General features: G+C 36.5%; 1 protein-coding gene across 3 annotated transcripts in view; it reads left to right on the top strand.

Annotated features, from left to right (window-relative positions):
• SEC24B (SEC24 homolog B, COPII coat complex component) overlaps positions 1–23,254 on the top strand; it is a 43,838-nt gene that overhangs the window by 7,378 nt on the left and 13,206 nt on the right. For 2 of the 3 annotated variants that reach the window (XM_035540497.2, XM_035540514.2), the window contains exons 3-11: positions 5,683–5,868; positions 10,806–10,910; positions 14,786–14,866; positions 16,854–17,038; positions 18,563–18,747; positions 19,905–20,007; positions 20,900–21,026; positions 21,600–21,709; positions 22,665–22,777. In XM_035540497.2, coding sequence (XP_035396390.1) covers positions 5,683–5,868; positions 10,806–10,910; positions 14,786–14,866; positions 16,854–17,038; positions 18,563–18,747; positions 19,905–20,007; positions 20,900–21,026; positions 21,600–21,709; positions 22,665–22,777 — 1,195 coding nt within the window. The remainder of the gene's footprint in view (positions 1–5,682; positions 5,869–10,805; positions 10,911–14,785; positions 14,867–16,853; positions 17,039–18,562; positions 18,748–19,904; positions 20,008–20,899; positions 21,027–21,599; positions 21,710–22,664; positions 22,778–23,254) is intronic. The other variant, XM_035540505.2, reaches the window with a different exon arrangement.

The following is a 23,254-nucleotide window of genomic DNA, read 5'->3' as shown; positions in this document are numbered from 1 at the left end:
GATTTGAACTCTGTCTCTATATGGTGTTGCAATTATATGGTTTTCCTTAGTATTTCAAAAATGAAACAAAATACTGTTAAGAAAAGTAAACGGGAGAGTTTTAAAAAGCTTCTGAAATTAATGGTATTTCAAGGCTGAGCATTAAAAAATTATTTCACAGACTAAAGGTTTAAAAGTATGTGTGAAAAATGAACTCTGTTGCGTACAGAATGTATAGCTGGACTTCACAGAATGCAGGTATCCTTCTAGACTATTGCAGTAGTTCTATGGAAAAGATTTCTTGTTCGTTCAGAATCCTTCCAGAATAGATTTGTAGTAGTCATATGAAAACCATCTATTGTTTGTTCAGACTGTAAATGCTTTATTTAGAAGTCTTTAAGTGCCTATTATTTTGCCTCCTTTTTGTTTGAAATCTTATTTTTTCGTATCTTTTATAGTAAGGAACAGCTGTATTGAAGGTGAGGCAACATAGCTGGCCAGACTCTGAAGAACGGTCACGGATGCCTTACTCCTGAGCCATTCAGTGCACTCCTTAAGGGGGAGTGATTGAGTAAACATGTGGTCTCGAGAAGAAGTAATAATTTCATGCTTAAATTTCCAAGAGCTGATGATAGAACTGATTGTGGTAGTAGTGTGTAATAGGTACATGCTTTGTAGTTATGAAAATAAACACTAATCCACTGTTTTTGTTACTCTTATTCAAACTCTTTGAGCTGGTAAAGCTCTGAGATAAGCATGCCCCCTACCTTACTCAAAGGTAGGGGGCATGCTTATTTAAAACCCAGTGAACTGGGTTGTGGAACTGATTTATCTGGAGCCTAACTTCTTTCTTTTCAGCCTGAACCGGTTTCCTGGTTCATGCTCAACACACAAATGACTCTGGATTTGTTGACTGGGAGAGAGCAAATCGAGGTAGCAACCAGTAGGTGGACTGAAGGGAAAGTGGGGCTGTTTTGCTGACAGCATTGGTTTGACAGGCTGGAAATCTTGCTCAAAGAGCAGCCTTGGTGCAGTTTCATAGGAATTTAAAGCCTGGATTGATGTGGTCCCACTCTTATGCTAGTACTTGACTGCTTTATATGTCACTGTAGGCATCTGATCAGGTTGAATTGCCACATACAATTGATTAGATACAGATTTAATTCCAACTGCACAATTAGGATTCATAGAATACCAGCCTGTCATTATTTAATTTTACAGAATGACATCACTTACGAAGTCTGAGGCTAAAGAGACTGCCTTTGACAAAGCCTGACCATTTTTGTTGTGTGATTATTTTTCTTTTTAAGTGCAGAATTCAATATCTATGGCTAAAATGCATTAATAATTCAATTGCTACAACACCAAGCTAATAGAAGATGCCAAATGAATGTTTGGTCCTGACATAGTTGAGTCACTTTTTGGGGCACTAATATACTTTCTGAATTTCCCCCTGCAGTTTTACAGTTCTCAGGTGGAGTACTTTCTATAGAATTTGAAGCGTTAGCACCCTTCAAAAAAAAGAAAAAAAAAAAAAGTAATCTTGAAAATGACTTGCCATTTCTTGTACATCTTTGGAAAGAGTATGAATATAACACACGAGGAATTTAAGGAAATTATGATGGTTTGTAAGAAGGAATGTTTCATCCTTCCTGCTGTTTGTTCTCTAGGAGGGAAATGATGGAAAACGATTGCAGTCTGTTCTGCGTGAAATTGTTTGTGTTGTTTGATATGTTGAAATTCCTAAGTATGCTTTCTAAAACTGTTCACGTAAAGAAATTTTTATTACCCTCTCCTACTCCTAGAATACTGAGAAGGCAGTTTGTTGTCATTGCTGCTGTGCTATGAAAGAGGACCCTTCACAGTCCTTAAATTATAGATAAGTACATCTTGGAAGGACTCAGGATGCTATCGACTTACTGTACTTTTTCAATACTAGTTTTGTGCAGTTAGTGAACAGTTGTGCAGTTAGTGAGAGCTCTCTGAGAGGAAAATGGGACATGCTTTATAGAGAAGAATGTTGTGTTTTGAATAAAATATTGAATAAAATCCCTGTGTTTACACAGGACTTGCCCAAGAAACTCAGGTCGGCATAACTTTCTGAAATGTGGTAATTTCTGTGTTTTACACTTGAGTTAAAAAGTTGTAAGTGTTGTATTTACAATTGGATTTTTAAATAAACCAATTAAAGAACAAGTGCAGGGCCTTTGAAAGCCCCAAATTTGCTGATGCCTGTTAAAATCAAACCACTGAGCTGAGGGCACAGGAGAAGATCGTGTTGCATTTCTAAAACTTTGTCAGCCACTATCTGAGATCATTATTTTCAGTGGAGCTTGCTGAAATTTCAGCGGAAATAAAAAAGAAATGTAAGAAGAATGTTTTTTTGGAAGCTGGCCTGTTTTGATGAATACCAGCCAGTAAGAATAATTTTTTTTGCTTTAGGGAGCGTAAATTAAGTAGGAAACAAATATTTAAGACTTTCTTCTGGCTGGTTTAAACTAGTTTCCTCTAACAAAAATGCCCTCATCTAGTTTTAAATTCTGTATTTCAGCATAGCAGTATCGGTATGAATCTATATGGAAACAGTGATGTCCTATGTAAATAACACATGCTGTATTACTTAGGCTTTTTGTTTTTCTAGGTCAGTAGCTTTCCTTATTGTTTTTTTTCCAGCTTTTTCAGCTGAAATTGGTGCATTCAGACTTTCTTGGTACTTTCCAGTCTGTGTGGATCAATGTGTTTTGTCAGCAAGGATGCCCAAATTTTACTTGAGTCTCCCCGCACTCCTGAAGGGGGAGGGGGGGGGGGGGGGACGGGGGGTGAGAGAGGACTCCTGAGGGTGCCTGGTATGGATTACTTTGCTTTATGGATCTTGTCAACTGTGCTGTGGGCAGGCAGCTTGAGCTGGAGATGCTTCAATTTCATGATCTCATGAACGTACTTGTACTTCCCTTTATGTCAGATCAGGGTCTCAAGTCCTCACTGCCCCACATCTGTAGGAATTTAGGGTATAATTCTGTAAATCTAGCAGCATAGGTGTGGTAGGAAAAAGGGGAAGGGGCTGCAGCCAAGGTGTAGAAAGTTGTGCAGATAGGATGCTGCTGAAAACCAAGCTGTGGGGAGCTGGTAAATGTCTTGGTAGAAATTACGTGCTATATTGGGGGGAAATAAATCAATATTGTGGATATAGCTATATTGGGGGGAAATAAAACAAATCAAGATCATGCATATAGCAACTCAGGATGGTTCTCCTCTCTCTTCTTAAACACAAAGATACTACTATGATTTACTTTGCTAGTTTAGATTTCAAGTTGGAAATGGAATGAAAACTTTTGGGGTAGTGCATAGGAAAAATGAGGATTTACCTCTGATTTACAGAGCTCTGTAGATCGTGTCTGTAACATACCTTTTACCTGTAGATCTTTATTGGTAGGTGGCCTTTGCAACCGAGTGGTTGGTTACAAAATCATTTGCTATTTTTCAGTCCAGGAGATTATTCATGGTTGAAAGGCACGAAGGAAAAGTCAGTGCACATTGAAGGAAGGAGGGAGTATTGGGGGAAATGTAGAAAATTCTGTCACAAAGTGTTTCTGTTTACTGCAGTCTGACAAAGGTCTTGGCTTTACGTGCTTCTTTTGACAGCGATTGTCGGGGTGTTGCATGGGCTAATTGGGCTTGTCCTAGGCAAGCTAATGGGAAACTTTAAACTGGTGGTCAGCCCAGTTTTGTCTTGATCTAGAATCCTAAATTGCATCATCCTAAATTGATCAGTATTTGTGTAACAGGGTGCAATCTTGTTACTGGCTAGACAAGAAAAAACAAAAAACTGATAGCATGTTTCCTATAACCGTAGATTGTCTCATGAGATGAGTTACTAACAATGCATTTTTAGAGGTTAAATTTGTTCAAATTTCCATTATAATCCTTTGTATTTAGTTATGTATGGCTTCCCAAAGCTTTCTAGGGTTGCAAAATAAAGCTTAACTTGTAATTTGGTAGGTTGGATTTCTGTAAGAAGAAAAAAATAAATATCTTTTTGGTCAAAGTTTAAAAACATTTTCTTACAGTAAGTCTGAAGGAGCTGTGTCATTTATAGGATGCTTTGGATAGCTTATGCTTGAGAATAGAAATCTCGTACTTGGCAAGGAAGTATTTCATCTTTGGCTAATCCAGGTGTAAACAGGTTTTGGCATTGGTTGTGACACCAGAGTTTATCATACTCTGCAGCAGTACAGGTATCTAAAGCTGCAATTATCACTCTATTGCCTTGGTGTGGAAAATACCCAAACCAAATGCAGCTCTCTCTGCTACAGAAGCTGGGTAGATGCACTAATGTGAAAGATCCTCCCTTGTCGTCTACTGGATCTTGCTTGAGGAAGCCGTGGAGCTCTCTAACAACACTTCTGCTCACAGGTGCTTCTATGGGGTATCCACAAGACATCGTGTATAGAAGCTTAAGTTACAGCAAGTACATTTCAGTAGAAAATGCTGTGTGTCTACTTGGAAGAAGTATGTATTCTAATTTAGATTTTGATAATACTTGCAGAAAAGCAGTAGGCATAGCTCCATGCTATATTTGAAAATTGCACTGTAATAAAGGGCCCATTAAGATGGTGAAAATTTTGCTGTTGATTTTGAAGGTAAGTTAGAAAAAGCAGGAGAATCATCTTAAACCTCCTCTTTTTGCCCCTCCAAAGGAAGCCTCAACTTCCCCATGAAGTCCTTTCAAATGCCAGCTCCATTATTTAGGAGGAAGTCTAGGGCTGTATGCACTGCTCAGCTGTGTGTGCAGAGGAAACCGAGTTGCAATTACACGCGAATCCTCTAGTGAATTTGGTAACCTAAATTGGTAGTCGGCAAATAAAAACATCTGAATCTCGTTGGTTAATTTCTGTGTGTTTGCTGAGTCAGGTTGGTCAAATTATTTTCTTTCTATTCTTGTTTTTAACAGTTTGGTCTGTCAGTAGTTTATAGAAAGGAGTAGTTTTTAAAAAGAATCATCGTACGATGATTTTTTCCAAATTATAAACAAGGAGAGACTCTCTTTAAAACTAACTTAATTGAAGTCACATTGTCCTTATCTGATAGGAATTTTGACTGGACTGTGTTAAATCTCTCAAAGCACTAATCTGACTTTTTTTTAAGCAGATTATATCTAGTCCAGATGTTTAAAACACATCAGAAGTTCTGTGGCATACTCAGGGCTGATTGAAGCAGATTGCTTAGAATATGGGTCTCATAATTGAGTAACAAAATTGCAAAGCTTCTAGCCTGCAGGGGAGGCAGATTGCTGCTATGCTACGAAGCTGCCTCACAGGTTTCCTGCTGCTGAGAGGAGTATTGTCGGGGAGGTTTCGTGCATGGGCTCTGTTCCTCTTACCTAGGAAGAGAAACTTGTGAAAGCATCGTGTTTTGGAGATGGAACAAAAGTGGATTAATTCAGCTTCTGCTTGATCTTTTAATACTGCATTGTGTCTTCCTTTTTTGCTGTTGAACAATCTGTTAATTTTAGTGGAGTTCTTTAAATTGCAAACCTTTAACGTTAAAAAAGATAACCTCCTCTTTCCTATTTACTTGTATGATGACATCTCTCCGAAGTAGTGTTCTTGTAGTTACTGTGAAATCAATATTAAATACAATTGCTTGCGTTGTGTAATTGCCTGTGCAAATACAAATGGTGTTTGTGCTTTCTTCCCTTTTCAGGTGGCGCTGATTCTTTACAGCCTGTGCATTCCGCAAGCCAGAGCGTTCATTTTACCAAGCCTGGGGTTGGAACATCTGCTTCCCCTGCTGTGATCTCCTCAGCAAGGACATCTGCTTCAGGACTTTCTTCACAGCCACGATCATCCCCCTCTGTCACACAGTCACCTGAGTCAGCTCTTCAGGAAGGTAGTAAAAGGGAATGGGAGGTTATAATACAGACTTCTGCCTTGTTCCACGTGCACGTGTGAATGCTGGAAGCCTTACTGCTCTTTTATGTTTGTCTGACTAGAGTACTGCTCTTGTGTCTTTGTCAGGCTCCTGATAGTTCTCGTTTTGTAGGTCTGTTGTTCTGTCTTTTTAGCTCTTCTGTTTGATTTCCTAGCTGTACACTGTCTTTGGCTTGCCTGCGTCTCTTCCTTACAAAGCCTTTCTCTTAGCTCTCGTTTTTCTAAAAAGTTTCTCACTATTTTGACTTCTTAGAAGAAGGTCCTAAAAGGATCTTTTGTAATCAGTTTATTGCAAAATCAGACTTAAACTAGAAATAATGAAATTGTCTTCTTAATCCCTAGCTGCAAGCTCCATTGGAAATCTGCTGCAGGGTTTCTTGTTGGAGAACAGGGGGTTCTTACTGAGCTTCTTCCTATTCTCACTTTGGTGGCCTGTTGGCAAAGAATCAGTTGGGTCTTGAGCCTTCTTTTGCCATGCTAATTTTGCCCTGATGTTTTGACTTGCCTTTTAGACTGTTAAATGTTTCTGTGTCTAGTATTCCAAATCTATTTTATTGCAGTGATTTCATTTTGCTGTGTTTTCTCTTGGTAATTTCAGGATTTTAAATTCTTTTGGAGGCATAACTTAGGGTGTAGGGCACAAGTAGACAATGATTCTTGTCCAGAGCAAGGTGGTATAGCTAGCCTTCAAAATAATTCTCAAAAGCATGCTTTTTATTCTTAACTTTCAAAGCCCCCTGACATAAATTTCCTAATTTCTCCTTTTCCTCCTTTTCTTCTTTTTTTTCCAGTGGGGTAGGGACTGTAAAGAAATAATTTGCTTGTGAATTGGTTCTATTTATCTTACAAAAATAATTATTCATTGCTACCAAGACCTATGTACAGTGTACCATTTCAAGGAAAACAGTTCAGTTTTTCTAATTGTGCTCTTTTCTTGCACAGTTTTATAGTCTGCTTTGGTACAGGATAGAACTTAGTTGTTCCGCAGATGTTTGCTCAAAAAAACTCTTGCTCAACTTCCAAAGAAACAGCAAAAATGTTTCAAATGACAAAATGGATTTCAGCTGTTTAATTGGGCTTGCCATAATGTGCAGTATGTATGAAGATGAATGACCATGCTTTACAACCAACCCTATATATATGTGTGTCAGGAGCATATAGCAAAGTCAACAAGAGTTAGAATCCATCTGGTTGTATTTACATTAAGCATTAATAAATCCATATCTGTCATCGCACGTGTCTCTGTACTTAGATGATATTTTTATAAAACATTGGAAAACTTTAAACTTTTTGCAGTTAGATTCTTTTTAGAACTCTGAAATATATGTTGTATTCTTGTAAAACTTTATCAGCAATTAAGTGCGATAAATTCATTTGCTGAAATTAACACCCTGAAAAAATCGAACGCATCTGAATATTTCTCTGGGTTGTTAGAATTCAAAGGGTTTCTCAGGCAGTGATGAAATAGACTGATTTTTTTTAAATGTTGTCTTTTTTTTTAAGTCATGTTATTGCAGTAGTGTTGTCTACATGGAAGCATTCTGGAAAAACAATTTGAATTGTTGGTTTGTTTTAAGCCCCGGTGTGAACATTCTTATGCAGTGTTAAAGTATTGTAATTATTTGGTTGGCTGAATTCTAACAGAGACAAAAAAAAAAAAACACTTAAACTGTATTAAACCTGTTTCATTCATGTTTCTTATATAAATATCCATACTGAGTTAATGCAGATAAACCTATCCACTTGAAAATGACATCGTAGAGATGAACTTCTGAGTGCGTGTCTCCTGTCAGACCTTACAGACTTCCTTAGGTTTTGTGATGATGAGAGGAGCTGTTGAGTAAATGAAAATAATGTAAAGCAAAGAGTTTAAGAGTGGAGAAGAGGAGGGTTCATTTTGTAAAAATTACTGTTGGGAATAGAATAGTAGGGTGTTTTTAATGTCATGGTATGTGCATTGGAAAATATGAGAGTTAATGAGTAGAGAGGCAGTTAAAGAGCTTTAGAATATAGTTTATTTTTGCATGTAGTTATTTCATTTTTGGTGGGGCTTCTGTTATGAAACATAACCCACATGAGTCTTTTGTGATGAGTGGTCGTTGCTTAAAATACCTAAATAGTTGGTTTATTTCATAGACAAATGAGTCCTTAACACAGTTTGGCCTTTTGCTTCCTCCCACAGATGTTTACAGGTGTCTGTAAAATAAGGTGGGATAAAGCATTAGCGTGCTATTACTGTAATACAGGTGCACTAGTAACAGGGTTTGCAGCTGTTACAGTTTACGTTTGTGGTTGCATTTTAAGCCAGATGTGTGAAGTAATCTCATTCAAAATAAATAATGATCTCAAAGTAAGCTTTCACACTTTTAAGAGTGGAGTATTTTAACAAGTTTTGGCCACTGTAAAAGATACTAAGCAGAACTGGGTTGCACAGCCGAGCATGTGATTGGATCAATATGGTGGCACTTGAATTGCTGTGTTCAGCCACCCATGGGTGTCCTTCGGTTGCTTTCTCCCACATGCTATCCACTGGGGCTGTCTTTGGGCTGTGGACCAGGATGGGAGCCTTCCCCATCTCAGCCTGACTTTTTAAACTAGTTTATTTTTTGGCCAGATCAGCTCCCAGATTTGTTTGTTATTCTGGACAGTTGTGCTAGCAGAATGCTACAGTATCCTAAATGCAGAAATTGGGAGTGCTGCTGGCAACAAAAATAGAAATACACCCAAACTCCTTAGGCAGCTGAGAGTCAAACCAGTCCTGCCTCCAGACCTCATAATGGCATAGTTTGTCATTACTTAATTCTGTCACTTGCATATTTCTATCGCTTGTCTGTATTCTTTCTGACTTGTCTACTTCATGTCTATGACCAGTAACTGGAAAAGGGAGACTGTTAGCAATAGCATTTTCTTTGCCTGCTTGTTTGTTTTTCCAAAAACCATTCCTCCAAAGGGGCGTAGCAGAATGACTGATTCACTCCTTTCCTTCCATTGGCCCATGCTTGGCACGTTTGCATTGCTGTGCCCTTTCCAGGCACATCTACTTCCCTTCTTGCCCTACTGATGTGCTGTATGTCAGAGCTGTCTTTGCACTCGTGCTGGGCTGAGCGTCTTTCGCTTGGGCTTTACGTTTATGTTACACTGCGTTTCTTGTTATCCTGTTCTGCTCTGAATCTTCTTCCCATTACTTGCACATTAATGGTTTTAAGTTGATTTTTCTCCTTCACCATAACACAGAACTCTCCTAGGCCTGAGAAAAAACGTGTTCTCTTCAGCTGTGGTCTGGTTTGGGGTGGTTTTGTTTTTTTCCAATCCTCTGTATCGAGTGCATCCAGTGCCTTCATAAAAGATGAGAATATGAAGCAGTCGAGTTAGTCCTGTGTGTTAACTGCACAGAGAAACTGAAGTATTGTGCCTTGGTTGCCTTCATCCTTGTGTCTTGTATTATGGAGAAACTTGACCAGAGTCACGGGAGCGATATGCGCCAGATGAAATGAAATACTATCAGCCTCTTCTTCCTCTAAACTCTGTATCAAAGTTACAGCTTCCCAAGAATGTTGTGATAGGGTTTTGTTCTATTTTCTTTTTACTTTATCTGTGAACAGATGCTCTTCGCCTTGACTCTGTTGTTTTTCGTAAGTGAAATTGAAGCTGTCCTCTTGGGTTCATTCGTAACCTTTTTTAAAAAGATAGGAAAATAACAGCATTTGTAGTCTGTGTGTTAAACAAAACAAAGATTGGTATAGCAGATATAAGTTTTGGGTCAGGGAAAGATGAATTACCACAGTGGTTTCAGATTGTTTAACGTAGCTACAACACTTCTGTAGTGCATTATAGTGTTAAAATAAAATTAGAAGAAAATACGTAAGAGTGATGCTGACACAGTGTTTCTACAGGGAAAAAAATCCGAACTCCTGAATTTTGAAGCCTTAAGATATTTTCTTGCAATAACGGCCCACTGGATTGCTGGGAGAGAAAGTTGCATTTCTTCTTAGGATGTTGCTGCCTGACTGCAAACATGTATTAAAATCTTTTCTAACACTGCCCCACACCAAGAGAAGCTTGAGATTTCTTGAAGTGTTTAGGCTGCATTAGTAATGTCACACATTAATTATAAGCCATTGTTGTGTGCTTTACTGTGTTTAAAAATGGTATGTGTATGTGCTGCTTTTGTGTGTTGTTTACATATGTTTGAAGTACATACTGTGTTAAAATATATACATGGTTTGGAGGTGCCTGTGAGTTGTCACCAGTGGACAGTGTGTTTAGGTGCTCAAATATGGGTCTATGAGCGTGAATTTAGGCACCATTTTAAAATAACACTAAGTTTTCAGGTTTACCTGATTTAAATTTCACTGGATGTGTTGCTGGAGTGTACGTTTGTACTCTTAACACACTGCAGCAGCAGTTTGTTTCATTGACATCTGGCAGCGTTCAGAATTCCAAAGTGAATGCCTGCTGCCTTAAAAGGGCAGGTATGCCAAGCAAAAGTTGAATATCAGTGTTTTAATAATGCAACTTAAAGTTACCTGGGAAAGAACACATTTATATGTGCATATCACTTTATGAAAGTATTCCAGTGACCAAACTGATACATACACATAGACTTTCTACATATGTTTTTAATAATTTACACACACACACACAACTTTCTGCTAACTTCTGTATGCTACTAACACTTAACTAGCCCACTAAAAACTGCTTCTGCTGTACATAGTTCACATATGAACTATGGGTCTAGTGCTGTAGATGGTCAAGGGTTGTAGATTTAACTATCTGCACGTTGGGATTTTCTCTGGAATGGCTGATTTCTCTCACTTTTAATGCAATGATTTGTGACTTTTGTTTTTCATCTTTCCTGTCTGTCTGACTCTTATGTTTGTGCTTTCCACTTCACAGGCATGCAGTATGGTGGATATGTTAATAATCAAGCTAGCTCTGCACCAGCTCCCTTGTCATCAAGTTCAGATGATGAGGAAGAGGATGAGGAGGATGAGGAAGCAGGTTGGCTTTAGCTTTACACCAGTATCTTGTTCTCTTCCTACTCAAGTTTTGTTCCATATTTGCATCCTCTGAAATTATTTTTCTTCCTTTAAGGCAGAAAGTTGCTCTGACTCATCATGAATCGAATTAACTAGAAATTTTCCAAATGTTAATAGTAGAGTAAACAACAAGGGGTTCAGCAGTGGCCATCAAATGTTTTGGTGTGTTTTTTTTGTCATATTAATATCAGATGTTTTATGTATATAATTACATAATATTCACAACTTAAAAGACTCCCTGAGTTCTACCATTTCGATTTGCAGTAGGTTTTAAACTCTTAAGCAAAGATACCAAGCCATAGAAGTACAGACCGATATTTGTTTGTTTTACAAATTAATCAACTACATACCATTTTTATCATTATGTTAAACAGTGTTTACCTGGCTTCCCATTCTATATATGGAGAAGTCTTATAATTAAGGTAGTAAATACTGAAAGGTGGTAAGTGTGTTTATTTTAAGGCAGTGAATTCATTTGTGCTGCTTTTCTTCCTCCTCCTGCGGCACATCTCTGCAATTCAGGAAGATAGGTTAAGTTTTATCCTGCTTGCTTTGTGGGGAAATTAAGTGCATTTGATGTTTTTAAGAAGCAGTTTGTCCTGCTTGATTGAAATGTCATGTTCTTGGCTGCAAGGATTCTGTCTGTATTTGTCAAAATTTCCTGGTTTTAAAAACTAGCTTAGTGCCTCTTGCTACCTTAGTTTCTTGAGTCGTGTTGGAGTTTTTGTTTTTTTCTTCTGACTAATGCAAAACAAAGTTTGCTTTGGCAGTTTTGATGCAGCTGCTGTTTGGACCAGTTCTTCAGAATAGGTTAAAAGAACTGGGAGAGTTGTGGTTTTTTGGTCTTTTTCTTTTTTTTTTTTTTCTTGGAGGGCTCCCTAGTGAGTGTCCTGCAGATAAATATCTTTGTCCAATCTCATCCCAAGGCTTCTGTCAAAGGAGATATCCAATTTTTGTCAGCTGCAACCTTTTTCTCCTTACATTGTTCCCTAAACCTACCAGAGACAGTTTTCATGCTTTCTGCCACTTGTATTTCTCAAGTTCTGTACTTCTGCTGAAGTCCTAGCCTTTGAGCTACCGTTGTAGTTAAATCTCGTATGCAAAAGAATGAAAGGGCACCCAGGCAGCCCATAAACTTCCTGGTTTATGCCCTATCACCAGGGGTGAATGTAAATCCTAACAGATTTCTAGCTCAGGATATGAAAGTGGTTTTATGAAAAACAGGTGCTGTACATCTGGTTGTCTCTGTTTACACGGCTTCTCAAAGCTTTTTTTTTTTTTGGTAGTTACATCTTTGAGTATGTTGCAAAACAGTTTAACAAACTGTGTAAAGTGTAAGTCGTATTGATGTAAATAATTACATAATCCTAAAAGTATTTTATAAGCATTGTTTCTGTCTAGTCAGTTTTCTATTTTTTTCCTTTATAAACCTTTTCTTTCCCCTTTTTCCTAATGTGTTCTCTTGCTTGGTGCTTACGGTACTAAAGTAAATTGACAGTTGTTGTAGTTTAATTTAAGCATAGGACAACTGTTTCATTTTGTGGAAGTTCCTGTGTTTTTGTTGAAGAAGAATCGGTGAGATTTCAGATACGTGTGGCCAGCTTAGAGTCTGAACCTAGTGTGCAGGAAACTGCACAACTCATTGTTTTTGTAGACAACCACATATTCACCAGGAGAAAACAGAATGGGGCATAACATAATTCTTGTAGGCATCAGTGCCTTAAAAAATTTGAATGACCTGGAGAAGGAAAGGCCTTATGTGTAAGGTCTTCAGTAAGTATATAGGATCCTCAGTAAGAATTCATGTTCTTTCATTAAGCAGACCTTTTTATGTTTTTGAAGTATCTGAAATTTTGCTTTGAATACAACTTATCTGTATGTTAAAAATGAGGCTTTTTGTTTGTTCATTTTTTAGTAGAAATATGACTAAGCTGATTAATTATAGCATGCATTTGAAATATTTTCTGCTTTTACATATTTGCCAGATTATGCTGGAACTCTTACCTGTTCCAGCAGGACTTGAAGTATATAATATCTCCTTTTTAGCAAGTCATTGTGTCATTAATATCTTGTTAGGGAAAAGAATAAACTAATTTTACATGGAGCTGTTTTAGAGATGGTTAAGATTGTATGAATACAACTTACTGTGGAGAAAACTGTCTGTAACCAGTGACATAATAGTTAAATCGGAAAGCTTGAACTAGTCTCAGCTGTTCCAATCTGTGCATATATCCTTCTGGTATTTCTTGGAAATGCAGAAAAATTCTTCTGGTCAGATGAAAACAATTAGTTGGAAACTAAAATCTTGATCTTGTTGACCTAGTAAAAGTGTATTTCGGCTTTTCAGTATTAGGACTTTCCAAACCTAGAAAAGCCATGTTCTTATTCGTGGTAGAGCACAAAATAATGAATCCTGTTTCTTTCACTTTATAGAATAAATAAATAATAATAATAAATAAATATTGCACTTAAATTAATTTATAATGCTCAAAACCAAAGGGAAAATTGAGGGTGTGGGGGATACAGGACTGGAAACTGATGTATAAGTTTAACAGTGTTATTTTATATATGTGTGTGTATATATTTATATATATTTTTAATGTAAAATCGTTAATTTTTGGACCTGTTTTTCTTACCTGAATGCTTTAAAGACAACATGCTCAAAAATATTCTATACAGTCATAACGTTGCCTTGGTATTAATAATGTTTCCCAGATTTCAGTGATGTTATATTCGCACAGCTGCAGGAGCATCTTTACTTGGAAACATCAGTTGAGGGGGGATTGAATCTCAAGTGTTTGGCCACTGAAGTGTTTCCCTTGAAATAGTTTTGGCTTCACAAAGGGATGTGTGGTCATGGTTGATCATTCTGAGTAGAGCAGTATCAGCATCTCTCCTCTGCATCTGTTCTGCTTGTCTTGCCACAAAAGTTATTTTTACTTTTTTTGAAATTTTGACTTATTTCATTTCTGTTAAATTTCATGGCCTGTTTTTGTTAAAGAGCACATACGTTTAATCTCATTGACCCTTTTTCTTTGGAAATGTACATAAAATGGCACCAGTAGAAATATTTTAAAATATATTTTCATGTAATGTTTTACAGTCAGATATTCAGGATATGTGCATAGGGTGAACTACAAATTAAGCATTACCAGTCCCTCCAGAACCAATCAGCATGTGCTTGTCCATCTCCTCTTTCTAATTTCGACTCGTTATTTTCATTACTTTAGCGCAGGTACTTTTTACATAGTTACTTTTGGCTGTACCAGACTTGTTCGTTCTATTTCAGTAGAAATTAGCTTTATATCAAAAACAAAAGAAGCTCTGAATAACAACAGTAGAGAAAGGAATAAAGAATTAAATGCATCCGTTTTGCCTGGAGTGGGAATGGTATGTGATTGTTCTGAAGACAATAGGAATCTCGTGTCGTGGAGGAAGTCATGGCAGAGACTAGTTTAACAATGTCATACGTTACTTCATTTCACCTAGTCTAGAAACGCATGATAATTTATTAGAAAAATATTTTTTGTTTCAAGGAACAACTTTTTTTCATTGTTTTTGTCCTCCTATTTTTCTTTCTTCTGATGTTTGGTGTGTGTTTGCTTAATACCATGCTGATTATTTGTCTCTTTTTTTTTTTTTTACCCTCTCCTTTTTGCAGTGATAATTGCTTTCAAGTCATAGGGCTGAAGTGGTCTTCCCTTTTTCTTTTCTCCCCAGAATCTTTCTTCAGTTTCTTATATAAGTTTTTTTTGAAAATACCTTGATCTTTCTTAAAAATTTTTCAAAAATTTGCTGTTTCTGAGTCACCTAACTTTATTTTTTTTCCCTCCCTAGCAATTGATAGTTCTTCTACTACTAGCAGCGCCTCTCCCGTTCTGAACAATTATGATGCCCTGGAAGGAGGTGGCTATCCAGGTGAGCCGTTTGTTGTTGCATGTTGATTTAAAATTGTTCGTTTAAATTGACTTAAATGTTTGCTATGATTTTTTTTCCTGATTTTGATGTTGATTATTATTAACTAACAAATAGTTTAGAGGAGTTGCCTTTCACCTATGTATGGAAGGGGGCAAATCATCAGAGAAAACCAAGCTTGCTTTTTAAAAATCTCTTCTCACAATTTTAACGCTAAAGTTGGACAAATAGTTTAATAAAACCTCCCTGTATCATAAGTCATACTTTTTGTTGTAATATTGAGGCTAGTGCCGAAAGTATGCTCTGTGTGAAAGCAGGTATCTTTCTCTAGGTTATGCTGTTTGCCTGATTGTGTTGGCATTAGTAGCCGATAATAGTTGACACATGCCACTGACGCTTTGAGAGACCAAAGATAACAGTTTGCAGAGATGCTTGGATCAGGTTACTTTCTTCTATTTTTTCTACATTTAAAGAAAATGTGAAAAATATGGATGCTATGTCACTTATTTTTATCTCTAGAAATATCAAGAATGTCAGGTTTATATTATATGATCTTACTACCAGACTAACTCAGTCTTGAATTTCATATTGGGAATAGGTGGCAAAGATTCTGTTCCTTGTAGATATGTTAGTCAATATTCTAAATGATTGGATTAATTTTGGGGGTGTCTGCCTCTGACATTGCTCTGACCTGGGAAAACGTCACAGTAGTTTGCTTACGTGATGGGTTCCTATTTAAAGTGAAGTCTGTCAAAATCTTGATGCCGCTGTCCATATAGGGTTTAGCCCTTGCAGTTAAGGGCAGAAAAGGCATGGCTGCAGGATTATGAATTTTAATTTCTTAGCTAATAAGTAAGCTTCTTGGTCCTGCTGAAGGTGTATTCTAAAAATACCTTGTTCCTTTTGTTTTTCTTGAAGAGTAACAGGATCAGCTTTAAGTGATCCCCACCCCAACTGCTCAAGCCAAACCTAGTTTCTTAGGGGTTGGTTTCATGAGTGATCCACCTTTCGCTTCCCTGCAGATTTTACCGAGCCTGAATCCTTCTGAAACTTAGCTCGTATTTGAAGGCATTAACTTCTTGAGTATCACAGAATCGTCTAGGTTGGAAGAGACCTCCAAGATCACCCAGTCCAACCTCTGACCTAACACTAACAAGTCCTTCACTAAACCATATCACTAAGCTCTACATCTAAACATCTTTTAAAGACCTTCAGGGATGGTGCCTGAACCACTTCCCTGGGCAGCCTATTCCAATGCTGACTGTCAACCAGTATTCCCAGGTCCTTTTCTGCCAGGCAGCTTTCCAACCACTCATCTCCCAGCCTGTAGCGCTGCTTGGGGTTGTTGTGCCCCAGGTGTAGGAGTAGTTCTGTCTCTTTACAGCCGTTGGATTTTCTGTGATTTGAAGACTATATGTTGCTTCAATTTAATCTTTAACAACAGTGAGACCAAACTGTGCTGCAGCGATATACTTGAGTTACTTCAAGAAAAGAACTATCTGTACATTTAGAGAATAGTTCTTTCATGTCAACCTTATGTTTTAAAAGTATTCACAAGTGGCTAGAGAGACTGAGCATGAATAGTCTCTCCTGCAATTTATGTCAAGGGCAAATCTTGGAATATAATGTAGTTACAAGGATAGGGTTGGACTTATATATATACTTTTTAGTTGCAATGCTTGTCGTTTTTGAAAGCTGTGGGTTTGTTTTGTTTTGGTGGAACAACATTTTGAAGTTTATCTTAATAAACACACAGGTCTATGGTTGTCTTCCCAAGTATACCCTCCTTATCAGCATCAGCTCCAGTACTCTGACTTGCTAATGGCTTATTTTTTATATAGTCAATGAAGATTAAAAAAAACTTGATGGATAATGCAAAAAATTATAAGTGGAAAAAATGTTGCTTGTTAAGCATTCAGGAGTTTACATAGAAACTAAGAAATAGAAAGTATATTGAGTACCTGTGGGATTTTTTTTTTTGTCCTTCCAGAGACACGTTCTGTGACCAGCAGCCCAGTTCCTGCTCCATCAGCCCCCCAAACATCAAAAACTTCCAAGCCCTTTGGTTATGGATATCCAGCACTGCAGCCTGGCTACCAAAATACAGTGCCACCTAATCCTGTGCAGCAGCCCAGTAATCCAGGCCACCATCCTGGGTTTCAGCATTATCCACAGGTTCATATTTTTATTTTGAAAGTTACTTGATGAAGTAATGAAAAGTCTTTTCAAGTCTTATTTTTACAGCTTCTGAACCAGTAAATGCTGAGTATAATGCTCGTGTCATAGCACTGGTGTTAACTTCTTATTAGAAGGCTTCTGAAGTAAGATTTTAAGTGTATCTCCAAATAATCAGGCTTTGCCAGTTCACTTTACTGGTTATTGATAGCAGCTACAATTTTAAGGTTTATTGTTTTAAAGACCTATCCTTTATTGATAGGAAACTGTGAAGAAGTGTAATGAAGTGCCTTATCACCTAGCACACATTTGCTCGTAGCAGTACCCCTGGTGTAGAAAACCAAACCTTCTGTTTTGTATATCCCATTCTTTCTGAAATAAGGCCCAGAAAGCAAATCCACCAAAACTATTGCTATTCATGATCAGAATTCCTTATTGATCTGAGTGTAATACAATAAGGAAGTATGTAATAGTCAGAATTGAGGGCTTTCATTGTTATAGAGGTAATGTAAAATCTGATGAAGTTTTTTTTTTCCAGTTGAAAGAAATAATTCTGTTCAACATAGCTTTGTCTACCTATTTTTGTCCTTTTTTGTGTGATTTCAGGGGTAAATGGCACTAACTTGAGTACTGGCAGGTGTTAATTTGGAAAACTTACAGCTTAGTGATCTCTCTAAAGCTGTGTTAATCATCTTTATTATGATAGCATTGTTTGAATTCAAATACTACGTATAATGAATCTGAAATTGTTTTAAATTGAAAACTGAAAGCTTAACCTAGTTTTGAACTCCTAAGCTTGCAACAGCTTTGTAATGGTCTTTCATAGAACCAGCAAGGCTTATGATGAAGTCCAAGACCTCTCTTTTATTGAGGAGACATAATGAGAAGGGAGGCATCTTAATTGCAGATTCCAACCACGTAGAAGGTGGATGATAGCGAAGATGCAGCTAAGTTATTTTCCAGAGCACACTGTTAAGGGACAAAAAATTGCTAGGTGCAACAGGTGAAATTCCAGTTGGATATAAAAAGTGAAAATTCTTCAGAGTTTGCTTTTGGGAAGCATTAGAGTAGGTGGTGCTGTCAAATCTTCTGTCCTTGAGGACTTTCAAAATTTACCTCGTCAAGGCTACGAGCAACCTGATCTAACTTCGAAGGTAGCCTTTCATGAGCGCTGCCGGCTCATGTCAAGCTCTTCATCCACCAGAACCCCCAACTCCTTCTCTGCAGAGCTGCTCTCAATGAATTCTTCTCCCAGTCTGTGCTCATGTCTGGGATTGCCCTAACCCAGATACAACACCTTGCGCTTGGATTTGTTGAATCTCATGCAGTTCACATGGGCCCACTTCTCAAGCTTGTCCAGGTCCCTTTGGATGGCATCCCTTCCTTCTGTTCTATCGACTGCACCACTCAGCTTGGTGTCATCTGCAAACTTGCTGAGGGTGCACTCAATCCCACTGTCTATGTCATAAGTTATATAAACATGATTGTATATTTATGATTTGCAATGTTCTTACTTTTTTTCAGCAATATCCAGGTGTGAACCAGCTGTCCTCTTCCTTAGGAGGGTTAAGTCTACAGCATTCTCAGCAGCCAGAAGGCTTGAGACCAGTAAACCTTACACAAGACAGGAATATTTTGCCTGTATCTTCAGTTCCAGCTCCTGTGCCTAACTTGAATTCTGATCTTAGGAAATTAAACTGCAGTCCAGAGTAAGTATAGTATGTCTAGAACAGCATGGTATGTTTTTCAGTCACTATTAATTATTTAAACCATCAAAAAATGTGTAAACAGGCCCCTAATTTGAAATCTTAAAGTTAATATAATCCTGTTCACTTGAAAATAAGTATCCTCTGCATCCTTATGCAAAACTTGAAGTTGTCCATGTCAGAATACTTTATATGCAGTGTGAGTACAGTTCACTTATTAAAAAAAAATTAAGAAACCTGCTAAATCTTTGTCTTGTTTTATTCATCTAAAAAAAAATCTGCTAATAAACACTTTCATGTTATGCAGTACATTTCATAGAATATTTTTATAATATTGCATAGGATTTTGTTCCAGAAAACTATGATGGTCATGCCTTAATATACTAAATAAACTGTGAGTATGTTCTATCACCATCATACTGCAATTACGATGAATACTTTCACCTCTAATTATCATTAATCTGCTTTCCCAAGTCAAGTGCAGCTAGGTACAGTGAAAATTGCTCTCCCACAAAGATCATAATTCTAATTAAAAAATAAAAATCCACTGCCCTGGATTAACTCAGGTGACTGCCATATTGACAGTGCATGGTCCCACCAGAAAACAGAAGGCACAGTTGGGTGTCTCAAAATCAGTCTTAGGCACGGAACACTTTGGACAGTGCTATTGATGCCTTGGGTTTCTTTAGTGCCTTTTTTTTTTAGCTTGAAGTCAATCCTGCTCTTTACAATACATGAACAAAAAGAAATGGCTGTGACTCTCCCAGTATTTGAGCTTCTTTTCTACCATTTTCTTACATAAATTTTACTTTCTAAGAACTAGTAAATTTTGTATTCCTCCTTTAGTTCTTTACTTCATCAACAAAAAATCTTCAGAATGAATAAAAACTGTCATTTTAAATTGAGCATTGTACCTAAAGCAGTTTTTTCCTTTGTTTTAAGTTTGTTTTTCTGTATTTGCATTGCTGAAATTGGGGGGATTTTTTTTTTGATTCTTCAGGAGGATTTTTAATCATTTTCCATTACTTTTGTTTATCTTTAAATCAGTTTCATTAAATCTGTGGTTTCTTAAATGTCAAAGTTCTTTAAAATCAGGTGTTAATACAATGTTTTTAGCATCTCTTGAAAATTTTCAACTAAGTGTTTTTATTTCTTTTCAGTTCATTTCGATGTACGCTGACAAATATTCCACAGACACAGGCTTTGTTAAACAAAGCTAAGCTTCCATTGGGTTTGTTGCTACATCCCTTCAGAGACTTAACGGTAAAGTAGCTTACTTTTTTAATATATGTATATTTGATGCTCATATATATCCCATTTTGGTTTAGACAGAATAAAATGTAATGAAGTATAATTGCTAAATTTAGCAATTCCAAAAAAAAGTTTGCAAATTAAAAACGAGGCAAAAGAAAGCTTGCAATTGCTACCTCACTGAACTTTGTAAAGGCTTTGGACATGCCTGCCCTTACATTTTTTTTTCTTGGAATGACTAACCAAGATTTGCTTGCTATTAGTAGTTCTCTGAAGCTCTGAATTGAAATTTTGATTGTTGGACTCAAAACTGTCATATACCTCTTAAAAAGGTGTTTACTTTGCTCTCTTGAAAAGAGGTGCTAATGGGACTATTACTGGCATGATAATTGCTGTCAGTAGGATCTGAGCACAATATATGATTGAAGGCTTGTTCAGAACTCTTAAGCCACTCTTCTCCATCTAGTTTGTTTATAATTATTTAAAAGGTGAATAGCTATCTAGTGCAACCTTTTTTTCGTATCCTGTGCGTTCTCTGACATGTAAGGTTTGCTGTCTAGCATTGTTAGTCAAAGTCATCCTGTCTTTGATAATTTTTCTTACCATAGTATGGTAATATAGCATGTTATCATAACTGTGTAATTTGATTTCATTAAAGATTTTATTGCATTGAGGATTAATGAGATTGGATTAAGATAATTTTAAATATTACTTACGATTTAAAAGGGAATTTTTAATAGGCATTGTTACTGCTACATGAAAATGGTCTAAAAAAGAATGAAAGATGATAGAGTAGGTTAGATAGATGGGCTTTTGAAGCTTTTATGCGCTGTACTGTACAATAATGTTCTCTGTAAAATGTATTACATACCATTTGTTACAGTTTTCCATTGTTTCTTTTTAGCAATTACCAGTAATAACATCAAGCACAATAGTGAGATGCAGATCCTGCAGGACATATATCAACCCTTTTGTTTCTTTCATTGATCAAAGGAGGTGGAAATGCAATCTGTGCTACAGAGTTAATGATGGTAAGTTTTGTAACAGAAGATGCTTGCATTAATATCTCTTTCAAGTATTTGCATCATATCCATCCATGGGGTACTCCAAGTGGATGCTAGTATAGTTCTTAATGTGTTTTTTAAATCTCTAGGTTTTAAGTCAGACATAGTGTGCATTTCCTGAAGGAAAAGGTCTTTTTGCAATTCTGTGGGAGACAGAGAGGATGTAATCAAATTACCTTGATTACTTCTGTAATAAAATGAACTTACTCCATCAACTGCTGTTGCAATATGCAAATGGTAGGATGATGACAGCTAATGTCTGCAATCTAAGCCAGATATTATCATAAACAATACAGATTGAAGCTTGTTGTGAAATACTCTTTGCATTTCTGTTTTAAATTTGGAGTTATATTACTACTGAAAATAAAGCTTTTTTTGTTTCTAGCTATTTACCTTTGATGTTATGTGGGATACTTGAAATGTTATATATCCTTAATCTGAATTATTTTTCTTTAATTAATTGCAATGTCTGCGTTAGTTTAGATTCCATAATGTTTTTTGTTGGCTGGCAAACATAAATTTTGGAAACTTTTTTTGTAGTTCCTGAAGAATTTATGTATAATCCTCTGACACGATCTTATGGAGAGCCGCACAAACGTCCAGAGGTCCAAAATTCTACAGTGGAATTCATTGCTTCCTCTGACTACATGGTAAAAAAAAAAAAAGTTTTCATGGGGATTTTTCACTAAATTTCACATTAATATAAATACATTTGAAATTAACATTGCATATTACTCCAGTGGTACATATTAATTTTCCCATGAAGGTCCTCTAAGACCAAAGAAAAGTTCATATTTGATTTTTGGCAAATGTGTATATTGAGAGGTTTGTCAGTTAAAGGCAATCACAATGTATGCAGCTGTCCTGTGCAGTTTAATGTTGTATAGTCTGTTTTGAGTCTGATGCAATCTAGTTTCTGGGTCTTTCCCACATTATGAAGAGGTTTTGAAAGACCGGTAGTGAAATAATGAAAGAATTAAGTTGGCTTCAATTTTTTAATTAGTAATCTCACAAACATGATTCTAACTAGGAATCAACTTATAATTGCTGCAGTAGTATCCTTGTTAGAAGGATAAACAAGGCTTGGAAAGAAGTCCTGTTCATAACGACGCTATAACCACAGCAAAAATAAATTGTTTTCTTGAATTAGAATTGGAACAGGGTAGCCAAGATATTTGGAAGTGAATAAATACAGCTTGTTACATGGTTGGAAAAAGGTTGTAGGTAGAATATTGCAACTCAGATTAATGGATAGCGTTGTCCACATTCAGAAAGAATAGTTTTGAAGAGCAAATTCTGTATCTGGCATTAAAAAAAAAAAAAAACTAATGTTTGAGTTTACTGTTGGAAGGAGAGACTGAAATATCCGATTTCCGCTCAGATTATTGCAAATAGGGTTTATTAACCACCGGGAATTGTGTTCAAATCTATTCACGTGACTGTTAGTTTAATTTCATTTTATTTCATGATGTGTAGTTTGTATTATTCGAAGTATTCCCTTTGCCCACTTCCCTTTCTAATGACTAAACACTTTTACTATTTCTTTTAATATGATTTTTGAATTATTTTATTTTATTTTATTTTTTGTTTGTTTTTACTTTGTAGCTTCGTCCTCCTCAGCCTGCGGTATATTTATTTGTTTTAGATGTCTCTCATAATGCAGTGGAGGCTGGATATTTGACAATACTCTGCAATTCATTGCTGGAAAACCTAGACAAGTAAGATTATAAATAACCTTTTCAAATTACCTAACAGGTGATTATGAACAATACTAACGTACAGTTTTGAAGAAAACTTACATATAATGTTTAAATGAGCTCTCTCTAAAGGACAGATGTTCTGTTGCATGAGATCCTGAAATGAAACTTATGTATCTTAAAGCCAAGAACAATAATAATAAAAAAATAAATACAACAACCCAGCTGAGAGGCATCTTCCCTTTATGTGATTAAAGATGGATCTGCAAAGAATTTGCTTAAATGTCTGCAAAGAATATTTAGCTGTAACTTGTAACATGTTGATTCTACAAACATCTGAAATGCTCTTTTATGTTTAAGAACAACAAAAATAATTAAATTACAGCAATTAAATTCGTCAGGTTTTGTGTGCTGAAACAGCTGAGGTGCTGCATGCTGGAATGCTGTGACCACTAGTGTGGACTACCTAGTTGAACTGTGTTGTCAGTTGGGTTTTTT

The sequence above is a fragment of the Cygnus atratus genome, chromosome 4, assembly GCF_013377495.2.
Source record: "Cygnus atratus isolate AKBS03 ecotype Queensland, Australia chromosome 4, CAtr_DNAZoo_HiC_assembly, whole genome shotgun sequence".
In the NCBI taxonomy this organism is placed as follows: Eukaryota; Metazoa; Chordata; class Aves; order Anseriformes; family Anatidae; genus Cygnus; species Cygnus atratus.
The sequence above is the reverse complement of the archived record's forward strand: the minus strand, read 5'-3'. Positions and strand labels throughout refer to the sequence as shown.